Genomic DNA, 14464 nt, shown 5'->3' with positions numbered 1-14464 from the left:
CTCAGTGGCTACTCTAGTTGTAAATTACATTGTATCAGCCCTTGACAAAGTAAAACATTGTGCTGTTTATTGAAGGTGTTTGATACTGTTGACCATCTTCTTCTAAAGTGTTGGCTTTGATACAGGTGCTTGCAACAGTTGGTTTCAAAACTATTTATCTGAGAGATTTCAGTGTGTGGAAATGGGAAATGCCCTATCAGAGCTTCTACCCATTACAAAAAGGTGTCCCACTGGGATCAATCCTGGGCCATGTATTTTTCACTATTTACATAAATAATATTGTCTCATGTCTGAGCAGCTGTCAAACCTTTACGCAGATGACACGGTTCTCTATTGCAGGGGTTCCCAAAGTTTTCAGGCCACGACCCCCGAAATAACGGTGTCAGAAAGCCGTGACCCCCACTATTATAGGAGGTGGTTGAAACATAAATTCATCAAGCTCTGGAAACATATCAATCCGGCCCATTTCTACTCGTGCAATCCAGCGCTCGAGTTTCCTCGTGAACGCTTGTATTTTATCATTGAGCGACAGGATGCTTGTGTTTTCACCTTGTAGTGACAGATTAAGTCCATTCATTTGAGCAAATATGCAAGACACATATGCTAGCCTTGTTATCCAGTTGGGATCGGAGAGGTGGGCAGCGAGCTGGGACGCATTCTCCGTCAGAAACAAGCGCGCCTCATCCCGCAGCTCAAACATGCGCGTGAGGAAATTTCCTCGTGAAAGCCACCGCACCTCAGTATGGAACAGCCATACACAGTGTGTGTTGCTCGCGCCGTAGCTATGACGCGTATTATGTAGGACAAAGGAAATCCATAGGCTGAATATTATTTATTATCAGCATTTTAGGTCTATTATAGGTCTAATTACTGTTACATTCGCACTATGGTTGGATGCCAAACTAATTCTCGTTGTACTGTACTTGTGCTGTATGATGACAATACATATACATTTACATTTACATTTAGTCATTTAGCTGACGCTTTTATCCAAAGCGACTTACAAGTTCTGTGCGACAAGACAGCAAGAAGGGTATAACTCTATCAGCTGAATGTATGAATGTAATCTAAATAGAGAACTACATATGCAGTGTTGATGCAGTGTATGGAGGCTTCTTAACAATGGCTGCCACTGTACTGTAACATATCTGTGTTGCTCTTCATTCCCTCTCCTCTCCTATGGTATTTATTGCCTTCTGCAGTTTCGGGAGAGAGGCAGAGGGATGTTTCAACACAGGAGCAACATCGACACGGCCCTGTCCTTCTTAAAGTCGAAATCAGTAAGAGGCAACCTTTTGACTTATTTTGACTTTGAGTAACTGTCTTCCTGTTGTGTTCCCAGATTAACTGTCTTCCTGTTGCGTTCCCAGATTAAGCTAGTCAACATAAACATTCCTGACATCATCGACGGCAAACCCTCCATCATCCTGGGCTTGATATGGACGATCATTCTGCAGTATCATGTGAGTCCCCTCCCCCTCCCCCCTCTCACGTCTGATGATACTCTGATGAACCAAAAATATATATTTTTCCACACTGAAAGTATATTTCTTATAGATTAAGTGTGTTAAAAGTATATTCCTACACAATATGTACTTTTCTGAGAGTATACTTGTAGTACCTTTTTATATGCTTTTGTGTACTAATAAAAGCACATATTTAGTATGGTAATAATTAATGTGTAATCTATGTATACTTTGTAGAGATTTTTACCTAATTTAAATTGTACTTTAGTAAATGTACTAAAATTTTATTATTTTGGTAAGCAAAAGTAACCAAAAATACTTAAAGGTAATTTAAGTACATCTGAAGTACAACGTTTAACACACTATGTACAATGTTTCAATTTAACACAACTTTAGTATACTTTCTGAATACATACAAAGTATACTTTCAGGAAATACATTTAGGTATATATTTATTTGTAAAAAAAAAAATTACATGGGAAGGCAAAGGCTGAAACATTGCTCTAATTCTTGAAACACCCCAAATCTAGAAAAAGTTGTTAGTATTTATTCAACACAAGATAAAAAGTCATGAGATAACTCCTCTTGCACTTAGCCAGCGACCTGTGTTCAGTTAATTAACTCCTTTACTGGATCCTAAGGCTGGAACACGTTGGTGGAACATACTTCAATAAATAAATACTTCCCATCCAATAAAGTCTTCACGTTTTTACTCCGTTCCTATTCTGACGACCCGCACCTTTTTTGGGCGTGTTCTCTTTGTTTAATTTCACCTTTTCGCACAGAACGGATGAAGTCATGTTGATGGAAAATGTCTGCCAAGTAAAAACACAGACAGAGCAAAAACGATTAAATCCAGAAAAAAACGTGTGTGGGTGTTATAATGGAGAAAAACACTGAAATATGGCCAACACCCACCTATAAACACAAATATGCAGTAATGGGATATATTACAATGGGATATATTAATAGTTTCCCCCTATTCTAAATGCAGGCTATGATCTAACTTTTGTAGCCATGCACATTCCTCAGGATTTAAGAATATCCTGCATTGATTAACTCTCCGAGTGCAACAGTGAGCTGAAGTTACTTGCAATGCTCACAATAATGGGCCTATCTCAACCTCTCCTACATCCTCTTTCCCCGATTCCCAGCAACAGTTGTGATTGGAGGATGAAGAAAAGAGGGCGGGGGTTTGAGATCTGTCCCTTGTGGGTCAGAATAAGGCTCACACACACGTCATCCGCCTTCTCTCTCCCATCCCTTCTGTCACTCTCCGTTGTATGATAAAAGCAGAGATCCATAAAGATTATATGGAATAGAAGACTTTGATGTCCCATGTGGTATTTTCAGATTGTGGAATATTATGTTACCCTGTGGCTAAGCCAATAGGGGAAGGGAGTAAAGCTCTTAATCACTGTATATCAAGTCATGTCAAGTTTGTTTTATAGTAGATTTCCCACAGTTCCAGGTCTCAAAAGGGGTTCACAGGCCCACGTTACAATGGAACAACCCTTGCCGACCTCGACCCTCAGCCAAGAAAAAGGGGAAACCTTAACAGGGCTGAAAAAAAAAGGGGGGGGGGGGACCCTCACGAGGGCGATTCAAAGAGAGAGCCTCTCTCCGACCCGCTGACCAGAATGTGCGTGTGTTTTTCCAGATCGAGGAGCTGGCCAGCAGCCTCTCCTTCAGCTCCCGCCAGTCGTCCATGGAGTCCCTGGCCAGCCTGGACTCGCGCTCCACGCGCTCCTCGCTCTCCGCCTGCAGCAGCCCCGTGCCCCGCAGGGGGTCGCCCCTGCACCAGCGCTTCAGGGTCTCCGCCAAGAAGGCCCTGCTCCTCTGGGTCCGGGAGCAGTGTCACAAGTAGGTACCTCGGCTGTCCAAGAAGGCCCTGCTCCTCTGGGTCCGGGAGCAGTGTCACAAGTAGGTACCTCGGCTGTCCAAGAAGGCCCTGCTCCTCTGGGTCCGGGAGCAGTGTCACAAGTAGGTACCTCGGCTGTCCAAGAAGGCCCTGCTCCTCTGGGTCCGGGAGCAGTGTCACAAGTAGGTACCTGGGCTGTCCAAGAAGGCCCTGCTCCTCTGGGTCAGGGAGCAGTGTCACAAGTAGGTACCTCGGCTGTCCAAGAAGGCCCTGCTCCTCTGGGTCCGGGAGCAGTGTCACAAGTAGGTACCTCGGCTGTCCAAGAAGGCCCTGCTCCTCTGGGTCAGGGAGCAGTGTCACAAGTAGGCAGCGGTGGCCTAATGGTTAGAGAAGCGGGTTCGTGACCGGAAGGTCGCTGGTTTGATCCCCCGGACCGGCAGGAAAAGATCTGGGCTGAGGAAGTGAATTAATAACTCTCTCCTGTCCCCTTAACACCAACCGCTGAAGTGTCCTTGAGCAAGGCACTTAACCCCCAACTGCTCCAGTGGAGTTGCTCAGTGGCCAACGGTGGCAGACTGTGGTTGTACTGGGCAGCTCCCAGGTGTGAATGGAACTGTGTGAAGCAGGGCGTTCCTGAAAAAGAGCATCTGCTCAGCGAACCTACCCTGGGTAAATAAAGGTTAATAAATATAATAATAAATAAGGTACCTCAGCTGTCGAAGGGGAACCAAACAAAAAAGAATTGCTACATTTTGTTCTGTGGACCTCTATAGTAGCACCACAAATAAGTTTGAGTTTGGAAAAACACAAACAAAAGGTGGGTCTCCAGAGTGAACCACCAAGTAGGACACAGTTGCCTGACTTGTCTTGGTTCTGTATCAGGTAGACCAGTCGTTCAGTATGTCAGTCAGTGAGTCAGCTGCTTCCTTTTCCCACGCACTTCCAACAGACAAACACACATACACACAGAGAGACACACACACACAGAGACACACACACACAGACACACACACACACACGCAAGCACATGCACATGTGTGCATACACACACACACACACACACACACACACACACACAAGCACATTCACATGTGTGCATACACACACACACACACACACACATACACAAGCACATTGCACACACACACACACACACACACACACACACATGCGTGCACACACACACACGCAAGCACATTCACATGTGTGCATACACACACACAGACACACACACAAGCACACACACACACACACACACGCAAGCACATTCACATGTGTGCATACACACACACAGACACACACAAGCACACACACACACAAACACACACACACACACACAGAGACACACACAGACACATACACACATGCACACACACGCAAGCACATGCACATGTGTGCATACACACACACACACACAAGCACATTCACATGTGTGCATACACACACACATACACAAGCACATGCACACACACACACATGCGTGCACACACACACGCAAGCACACACACACACACACACACACACACACAGACACACACACACACACACACACACACACACACACACACACACACACACACACACACACACACACACACACACACACACACACACACGTACATGTACACACAAACACTGCCTAGTCTGACTGATTCCCACCCTCAGTTCTCAGTCTCTCATATCACTTAGAAGAATCTGTCCATCTGCTGTTTTGAGTGCTTCCCAGTAAACACACTCAAACAATGCTCGTCATTTCTTGTTATGAATCATTGGAACCTTCAGGTTTGTCAACTTTGTCTCATCTTATTATTAATGAAGCTGACTGTCTGCAATCTGTGTCTGGGGTCTAATTATGTATCTATGTTCTGATCTTATCGGTCCAAACTAGTTCAAATTGATAAATTATCTTATGGAGATTATATTGATTCTGTTTTGTTCGTATCACTGAGCTACAATCTACAACATATGGGGCCATTATTGTTCCAGTATTATTGTGTGTGAAGAGCTGAGTAACTGTATCTCTGTAACTGTAATTACATAGATCTGTAAATCCATACGTAGATCTGTAAATCCATATATAGACCTGTAAATGCGTACATAGATCTGTAAATGCGTACATAGATCTGTAAATGCGTACATATATCTGTAAATGCGTACATAGATCTGTAAATGCGTACATATATCTGTAAATCCATATATAGACATGTAAATGCGTACATGGATCTGTAAATTCGTACATAGATCTGTATGGGCCAACGGTAACGGTCGTCTGATAATCAGAAGGTTCCCGGTTTGATTCCTGCTCCTCCTGGGCAGCCTGTAGAAGTGTCCTTGAGCAAGACACTTAAGTGACTTAACCCCTAATTGCTTCCGATGAGCAGGTTGGCACCTAGATTCTTCCACAAGGTCATTTACAGATATATGTACGTATTTACAGCTCTGTGTACGTATTTACAGATCTATAAACACATTTTCAGCTCTGTACATATTTACAGATCTATGAACACATTTACAGATCTGTGTACATACTGTTAATACAGTTTTCAATCAATCAATCAATCAATCAATCAATCAATCAATCAATCAATCAATCAATCAGTCATCATCCCATGTATGTAGCCATATCCTCAGTTTCCTTAGAAACATTTGCACAGTTTTGGCATTGACCTAGATCTGTACATGGCAGTTTTGCAGACACACTGGAACATTTTCCTGTCTCACATTTTCCTTGTTTGCAATCGCAGTGGACTACCTTCAACACACTATCAGAGGCCGGATTTGTAGTCATTCAGGTCACTGTTAACTAGCCATCCTCGACGTGCCAACGGGTGAAGGGGCACACATTACAGCTTTCAATGAATGTCTCATTATAGCTGCTCGGTAATTTGCCCTTTTGCAGTCTTGGTACAAGGCATCACTTGTTGGGGCCATAGAGAGTTCTGGCAAAGCTGATGACACCATGCAGAATGCTTTGTATCTTGCATCATTCACATTCTTAGCTGATGGCTGGCCATACAGGTGGCACACATATTTGCTAAGACCATCAAAGGTAGACTGGTCTAGGGTAAAACTGCTACCCAGTTCTGTAAATGCAGTCAGGTACTCCTTCTTCTCACAAGCAACAGGAAATGTTTTCCTCTTGCCCTTGCCATGAAAGGCACTTGTAGAGTCACAACCTGAGAAGGTATGGATCCCAATAAGTGCTGAACACACATTGGTGCCAAGGGCTGATGACACCGTAGCTATGTCAATGATCCTTGTTCTGTTGCCAACTCCTTGCAGCAATCACTGCCACAGCTGTATCAGGGATCTTGATAACTACAGTTTGATAGATCTGTGCAGCATGTCGTGCGTGTATAAACACCCTGGTGTCACATTCCCCGTGGTCACATGTTAGATCATCAACAGCACAGAGAGTTTGTGAACCTTTTTGTTACAGTCACACAGTGACACAGCTTTCCAAGTGCACTGCTATGTACAAGCTGATGTGTCTGCCCACAATGGTAAGATCAGCATCTCTACAGAGCAGAGCTACATAAACATCACTGTAAAACAATAAAACTAGATGGCATACAGTATCTGAAGAAAACTAGAATGCTAGTTATGTAAACTATAAAAACACAGCTAAACTGTCTCTCAGCACACAGCATCAAATAGTGTATTTTTCATATTAGTGTAACTAGGCTTATTTTTCATACCTGCAGTCAGACAAGGTTTCTGCCAGTGATAGTGATAGATGGTCCCTCTTGCGTTTGCCTTTCATAGTCACATACCTGTCAATTTTCTTGCAAATTATGCACAAGACTGGAAGTACAGGGCCGACAAAAGCTGGTAGGCCTGTCCTGGATCGAAGTTTTTTCAGAGGACTTTCACTTGTTTCACTTACATCCACATCTTGAGCTGAAGAACACGTTGTGGCCCGTTTCTCAGCTATATCCAAGCACTTTTTGTCGATAAAACGCCTATAGCAAGTAGCGTGAAAACCAGCATCTCCAGGAACATTGGCAAACTCGATCTCTAAACAATGTTTGTATGTCTCCGCAATGGTACAATTCTCACCGGGCAAGTTAAGCCACCGTTCGACGCAGTTTCTATATGTATCCCACCGTGTCTGTGTAAAGTCTTGTATACTTTCTTTCTGAATGGACGTGAGATGCATATAACATTGTTTAGAAACCTTTTTGCAAACTTTAGAAGGTGTTTTTTGTCCATTTGTACTCCGTGGATGCCATGCTAGACTGTTTACACACATTTGTTTCAAGTTTCAAGTTTCAAGTTTCTTTAATAGTTGTCATACAGAAGTACAGAATACTTTCATACAAAATGCTTCTTACTGTTACGCTCCAGAGACTGTGCTAGACAAGATAGTATCAAACATAGTATACGTGTAATTTAGAAGAAGAAAAAGAGGTCACAGTGTTCGGTATAGACATATGTACAATGTTCTGAGTTACCATATAATATACAATACTATGCAGTGTACTAATGTACAGTACTATCTAGTGCAAAGCAGAAATGGGATGAGGTACAATTTAGGTACAATTTACAGTAAGGTGTACGAGTTGTAGTGCAATCCTTCATCAATAAATATAAAGTGTGGGGAGTGGGTGCTACAGTGTGTTTGTTTAAAGTGGGTGTGTGCTATAAAGTGTGTGGAGTGGGTGCTACAGTGTGTTTGTTTAAGTGAGTGTGTGCGTGTGGATGTGTGTGCTATGTGCGTTTGGTGGTTGTTGTTGTGTAGTGTTCATTCATTGTTCGTTTAGCAGCCTGATGGCCTGGGGATAGAAGCTGTTGTCGTCCGTAACCTGGCAACAAAGCGGCTGCTATTGGTCGAGCGCAAGACACTTGACAGAACTTGCATCACTTACATCAAATATAACTATGCGATGACCTAAGTATCTGTTTGCGAGGAAATATCTAGTCCCGACTTTAAAAATACAATTGCTCAAAACAAGCAGGAATGTAGATGGAGAACTTTTTATTCATAAATCTACACCAATAGATCTTTCACCCAGAGTGACACATTCGTAGTTCCCCATGGTGGGAACGGGATGACATGAAAATGGTGTTCACCTTATGGCCTTGAGGACCAGTCCAGATCAGCAAAAGTATGTTTGGGTTTTATTTTTAATTTTTTTTGGATCAGCTGTGAGGGGAAAGTAGCGTGGAAGAATGTTGGTTTGTGTGTGTGTCTTTCCATTGGTTAACATTATTAGGCGAACAAGAAAACGATGAACATGATGCACATTTTCAGCCTGCTGTGTTACAAACATATCATTCATTCATGGTTTTGTTTCAGGGACGCGTGAATACTTTCGACAACAAATGTTTGTTTCCGCGTTCGAGTTTTGCGCTCTGATTGGCCAGGTCATGTGACATGTGCGCCAATCGTGGGACAGCAAGTTCTGCGCCGATTTCCGGGTCTGCAAACTACCTGGCGTTCTATCGCCATGCTCTAAGACAAACTCTAACCGTAACCAACTTCGAAAGAGTGCCTAAGCTTAACCGTCGAAAGAAGGGCAGGCGTTCTATCGCCATGCTCTAAGACAGGGGTGGGCAATTATTTTTCCCGGGGGGCCGAATGAGCAACTGAAAATATGTTGGGGGGCCGGGCCAAAATTCCAAACTCAATTATGCATAATATAAATTTTATTTCTATATAAAAAGCAGTACATGGCATTGGTTTGACCCCTGGTAAGAGTGTATGTTATTATTTGGTATTTAAAAGGTGAGGTTAGCTTTCAAAAATATAATTTATTCAAATAGAATTTATTTCCAAAATGATAAACAAAATGTGAAACATTAATAACAAAGGGCATTTTGAGTTTCATATACTATTGAAACAAGGATTTTCTTAGCTTTCTAAAGACATCACATCATCTTATAGCAAAAATAAACAAGACATGTCACTGAACTGTGTAAAGAAAAGTGTCCCAGTTTTGTAGCCTTTTTTACTTTACATGCCTATATTAAACATTTAATGTTTTCAGAACTGTGCAAAAAAAAGAAAAAAAAATATCAAGTGTCCCATTTCACTTGTTATATTTCCACATTTTAGTGTTCTTCAGTTCTTTTTTTTTCATTCAGTGTGAGAAATCCAGTCTCTGTTGAGCTTTAACAAGTCCATCAAAGTCAGGTTGCATGTCTGAGGTGGAGATGCGAAGCACAGCTGCCAGATGTTCATCAGTGAGAGAGGATCTGTACCTGGACTTGGTAAACGTCATGACTGAGAATGTCTGTTCACATATGTAGGTGGATCAAAAGAGAACCAACATCTTCTGAGCATGTCTCCTAAGCGTATACTGTGCGTGTGAACGTTGACATGAAAAAAAAAGTAAAAAAAAAAAAAAAAAAAAAATTTAAAAAATATATTTATTTTTATTTTTTTTTATTATCATGTAATCTTTCGCGGGCCGGTCAGGGCCGTACAATGCCCAGGTCTGCTCTAAGACAAACTCTAACCTTAACCAACTTCGAAAGAGCGCCTAAGCCAGTGGCGGTTGGAATGCCCCACGGGCCCCGAGGCGAAAAAAAAAAATCCAACATGAAACAAAACATATCACAATACAATAATAATACGTCAAATGTATATACTCTCTTTTCTGGACTCTTTTCGTATCACAAACAGTACTGTATTTGCAAATCTGGTATGTCATGTATAGATGTAGCACTACTGTCTATCTGTATGTCATTATGTTATAATGAATTGAAAATGGGGGACCCTGATGTAAACAAGACGAAAGTGTTTCTCTGGTCTGCATCCCCTTAACAATTGTATGTATTGAGCTGTACTGTATTGTACCCATTCTGCACTCTGTTAAATAAAGTTTTCATTCATTCACCTGACATGTTTAGGTATTTGACCAGATCCAGCTTGTCTGTGATGAGAGTGTTTTCTGTCTTTATGATTGACTATCATCATTAGATATTTCAGTTTCGTTATTACAGTAGCTGGCTAACAGTACGTTAGTTGACTAATACCAGAGTCAGAATTGGGTAATATGCCGACTACTGGCAGTGATGCGACCTATGTTACCACATAACTTTTGTCATCTCTGGTACTATGCAGTGCACTATGCAAAACGGCAAAGAGATAGGTAACGTTCGTTAAGTGCCAAATTACCATCATCATGATACACCCTCACATAATTCACAAAGTGTTCACATGCGCCACCCATGTGGTAACCTAGAAATACCATAGATTGTGGCTAGGTGGTAACGTATATGTTTTCTATGATCACTATGAATTGAAAATGGGGGACCCTGATGTAAACAAGACAAACGTCTTTCTCTGGTCTGCATCCCCTTAACGAGCCGTACTGTATTGTACCCATTCTGCAATCTGTTAAATAAAGTTTTCATTCATTCATTCACATTACGTTAGTTAGCATCCAAGCTAGCGTGATAACGTTAGTAGTACTAGGTAGCTTACCTGCAATAATGTTGTCATCGTCCTGGACAGATAAGACTTGTTAAATCATAATATATCCACACTTTGTGCTGGTAAATGTCCCCTTTAGCTGCTCGGCGTCGTCGGATTTTAATACACCACGGTGTGGGGGACCCTGATGTAAACAAGACGAAAGTCTTTCTCTGGTCTGCATCCCCTTAACAATTGTATGTATTGAGCTGTACTGTACTGTACCCATTCTGCAATCTGTTAATAAAGTTTTCATTCATTCATGTTTCAGGTGACTTATTATGTTGTGTTTCTCTGATGTCGCGTTCACGTTACGTGGGAAGAAGCGGAAGAACCAGAGGACATCTCGTTGCTACAACTAGGAAGCCTTCACGCATTGACTCGATCAAAACGCCCACATCCATACTTCCGCAATTCGTGACGCGAAGTGGGAGATATCGGGGTCTATAAAAAATCCCATATGTCCTAGTAGGAATTACAACTAGGAGGCTGACGTGAATGGTTTTTCCCAGTCGGAAGCTGATTCTTCCGATTCTTCCCACGTAACGTGAACGCGACATCAGAGAAAAATATCACCTCCGCGCTGCTTGTGAGATTTACGTGGCTACGTCACAGCCAAGGAAAGGGAGCGCTGGATTTGTGCAAAACGCCCTGTTCCTAAACCACACGCTATCAGTCGTACTCGTACCACAGTACTGGCAAAACGGGAGGAGCCTAGAATCAAAACAAACGCACCAGTCCCAGTTGCCGTTACCACCAGTTGTGTTCGATCCAGTCCCACACGCGAACGGCAACTCCATTCAGTCCCGGGCCTGGGCCCGGGGCCGGAGGGGGGGCCGGGGCCCGGGCCCCCCCTCCCGCCAGACGGTGGGCGGGCCCTAAGGCCGCTGCCTCCCCTGCCGCGCCTATAGCTCCGCCCCTGGCCTAAGCTTAACCAGTGTATAAACTTGCGGTCCCACGATTGGGCGTACATGTCACATGACCAGAAATGACCTGGCCAATCAGAGACGCGGAAACAAACATTTGTTGTCTAAAGTATTCAGGCTTCAGGGACACCTCTAGTAAGGGGGAGGAGAGGGGGAAGAAACAGCCCAGTGCAGAGTGAGCGTTAATTTGTTCTGTCAGCTTGTCATCATGCTTCAACGTTTTATTCATAATTAAATGTGGCAATACAAGCTTGATATTCAACGTTAAATGAATGACCTTCTGTGTTAAGACTGTTAGTAAGCCAGTGTAAAGTAAAGTAAAGATATTGAGCATACATTTGTAAAATGTGCAACCCTAGTTCCACCTAGTGGTATGAGACGTATTCATCGTATGGCTGGATGTACTGAACCATGACGTCCGTACCGTGAAGTCGTGGGACGAATACACGTACCGTTACACCCCTAATGTACACATTTACAGATCTGTGTACAGATTGAGATACAGTTATACAGCTCTCCACACACATTTCCAAATAATATTGGAACAATAATGAACCCATAAAAACTATTTTTACAGATCAAGGCTTGTGCAATCTGGACGTGGGCCATTGAGTTAAAGGCCGTCTGGGTCTTTACTGTGAATAACTCACAGTCCAATCTCTCCACAGGGCTGGCTGCTCTGGCTGTAAAGACTTCAAAGCTAGCTGGAGGAGCGGCGTTGTCTTCCTGGCCATCCTGTACGCCCTGCGGCCAGACCTGGTGGACATGGCCAAGGCCAGGACCAGATCCAACAAACAGAACCTGGAGGAGGCCTTCCGGACCGCCGAGAGGGAGCTGCGGATACCCAGACTGCTGGAGCCCGACGGTAGGCGGTCGCTCGGTGCCGATCCCACGTTAACTGTTCAGTTCAGCCGACGAGAGACGAGAAAACTCACCACGCCCTCGTGATATAAATCCACTCTTATAGCTCCGACTTACTTCCGCGTTCTTCTTCTCGTGGTCCTTACTTTTATTTGATGAAGCGGCTGAGTAGAAGTAGATGGCCGTTTCCATGGTAACGTGCTTGCTGGAAAGTCACCAGAAGAAGGTGATAGCGTAAGCTAATTACAGATGGCCCTATAAAAGTGATTTTTACAAAGTCGCGGTGAGTTGTCTTGTTTGTCTTTCGTACCAGACTAGATATATAATATTACAACAGTCATGTGCAATAGCATGTTGCGAGTTTGAGCAAATAATGTACAAATTCGCAAGTGCATATTGGAATTGTATGACACTTTCTGTGGCCCAGATGTATGCGGTAGCGAGCTGGGACGCTGTTGCAGCTAAATTTTTTGTTTAGTTTAATTTAGTTTAGCTTAGCTTAGCTTAGCTTAGCTTAGCTTAGTTTAGTTTAGCCTAGTTTTGTTTTGTTTGCTGACAATAAAAGAAAATAAGGCAATCACAAGATTACATAACAGCTTAATTGTTAAGGATAGCATAAGTCTCAGACTTATTTCCATTGTGGCCCTAGATGTGTTGACAGCGAAGATGGCACAAGTCCATATGGCCAGGCCAGGACCAGTCCATAGACCAGGCAGCATCCCATAATGAACACACCAGCTAAAACCATATATCCAGAACCATTTATCACCACTGTTATTACCATTATCACTCTCTCCTAAAGCTACTCTGTGAGAGGTCTTTTTGGCCAACAGCTAGCTGGTCCGTATCCGCTTCCATTCATTTGTGCTAAGCTAGGCTAGCTTGCAGCCGGATAGCTTTCTACTGAACACACCGAGAGGAAATTGGTATCTATCTTCTGGAGAAAGCGGTAAGCACATTTCCCATAAAAAACGAGCATTCCCCTTTCAATGTATGTACAGTAAGTGTTGTATCAGCTGACTATCAGCTGGGGGTTCATGTTAAAATGTTGAAGACCAGATGTTCAACCCGGGAAACATCAACGTCGATACCTGGGAACTGCAACACTGTTTGGAAAAGGTCCATAGAACTTAACCTATTCATAAAACCAGTTGTTTTTTTCCACTTGCCCTGCTCCTCGGGGCTCGATCCTGTACACATAATTGTGTAAATGTTTTCAAACACTGTGCCAACACAAAGCCACGTGAATGTGTGTACTGTACAGTGTGGCTGATTGGCTCTGCCTCCGCGGAGCACACGCCCGAGGGCGAGGGGGATGACGATCCCATGGTATGATGACTACTATAGCCTCGGAGGTTGGTCGCTTGAATTCCACAGGGATCGGCTGCTTGTTTGGCTGCACTGCTGCTACAGCGGGCAGGTTTACTAGCCACATCGACGGGTGGGATCCAAATATTTGGGAGCCTGTGTAATGGGAGCGGAGGAGATGTTCACCTCACTCTTCAGGATTCCAGGAACACCAGCCACCCCCGACACTTGCTTGACATGGTACTGGTAGTGCGCGCTGCCCCGGTGGACTTAGTCGCTGCTTTTTTGTCCGCGGTGTTGTGGGTTTGTTGTCATGGAGCCCTTTGATGTGTCTGCAGATGTGGATGTCCGGGAGCCCGACGAGAAGTCCATCATGACCTACGTGGCCCAGTTCCTCCAGTACTCCCGGGACATGCCCGTGTCCGAGGAGGAGATGCTGGTGTGTATTCAAGTATTTTAATTTTTTTTTACCCCGCTCTCTTTTCAGTGGCTGTTAAAACCTGCAGTAGAAACGTCTGTTTTCATGGCTTTACTGTAGCTTTGCTCTAAAATTGTGTTTTTGGTTTTTGGTCTCTCCTCTCCTCTCCTCTCCTCTCCTCTCCTCTCCTCTCCTCTCCTCTCC

The 14464-nt window shown here is 43.5% G+C and overlaps 1 protein-coding gene across 1 annotated transcript in view; it reads left to right on the top strand.

Annotated features, from left to right (window-relative positions):
• The window catches only part of LOC311223751 (uncharacterized protein), a gene marked incomplete at both ends in the record, with an annotated part of 318597 nt that overhangs the window by 39943 nt on the left and 264190 nt on the right, over positions 1 to 14464 (top strand). The window contains 5 exon segments of the mRNA XM_084308521.1: positions 1203 to 1280; positions 1371 to 1463; positions 3127 to 3329; positions 12342 to 12538; positions 14181 to 14281. Coding sequence (XP_084164647.1) covers positions 1203 to 1280; positions 1371 to 1463; positions 3127 to 3329; positions 12342 to 12538; positions 14181 to 14281 — 672 coding nt within the window.

The sequence above is a fragment of the Notolepis coatsorum genome (assembly GCF_963971535.1).
Source record: "Notolepis coatsorum genome assembly, chromosome: 2".
In the NCBI taxonomy this organism is placed as follows: Eukaryota; Metazoa; Chordata; class Actinopteri; order Aulopiformes; family Paralepididae; genus Notolepis; species Notolepis coatsorum.
Note: the sequence above shows the minus strand (reverse complement) of the source record. Positions and strands in the feature narration are given on the sequence as shown.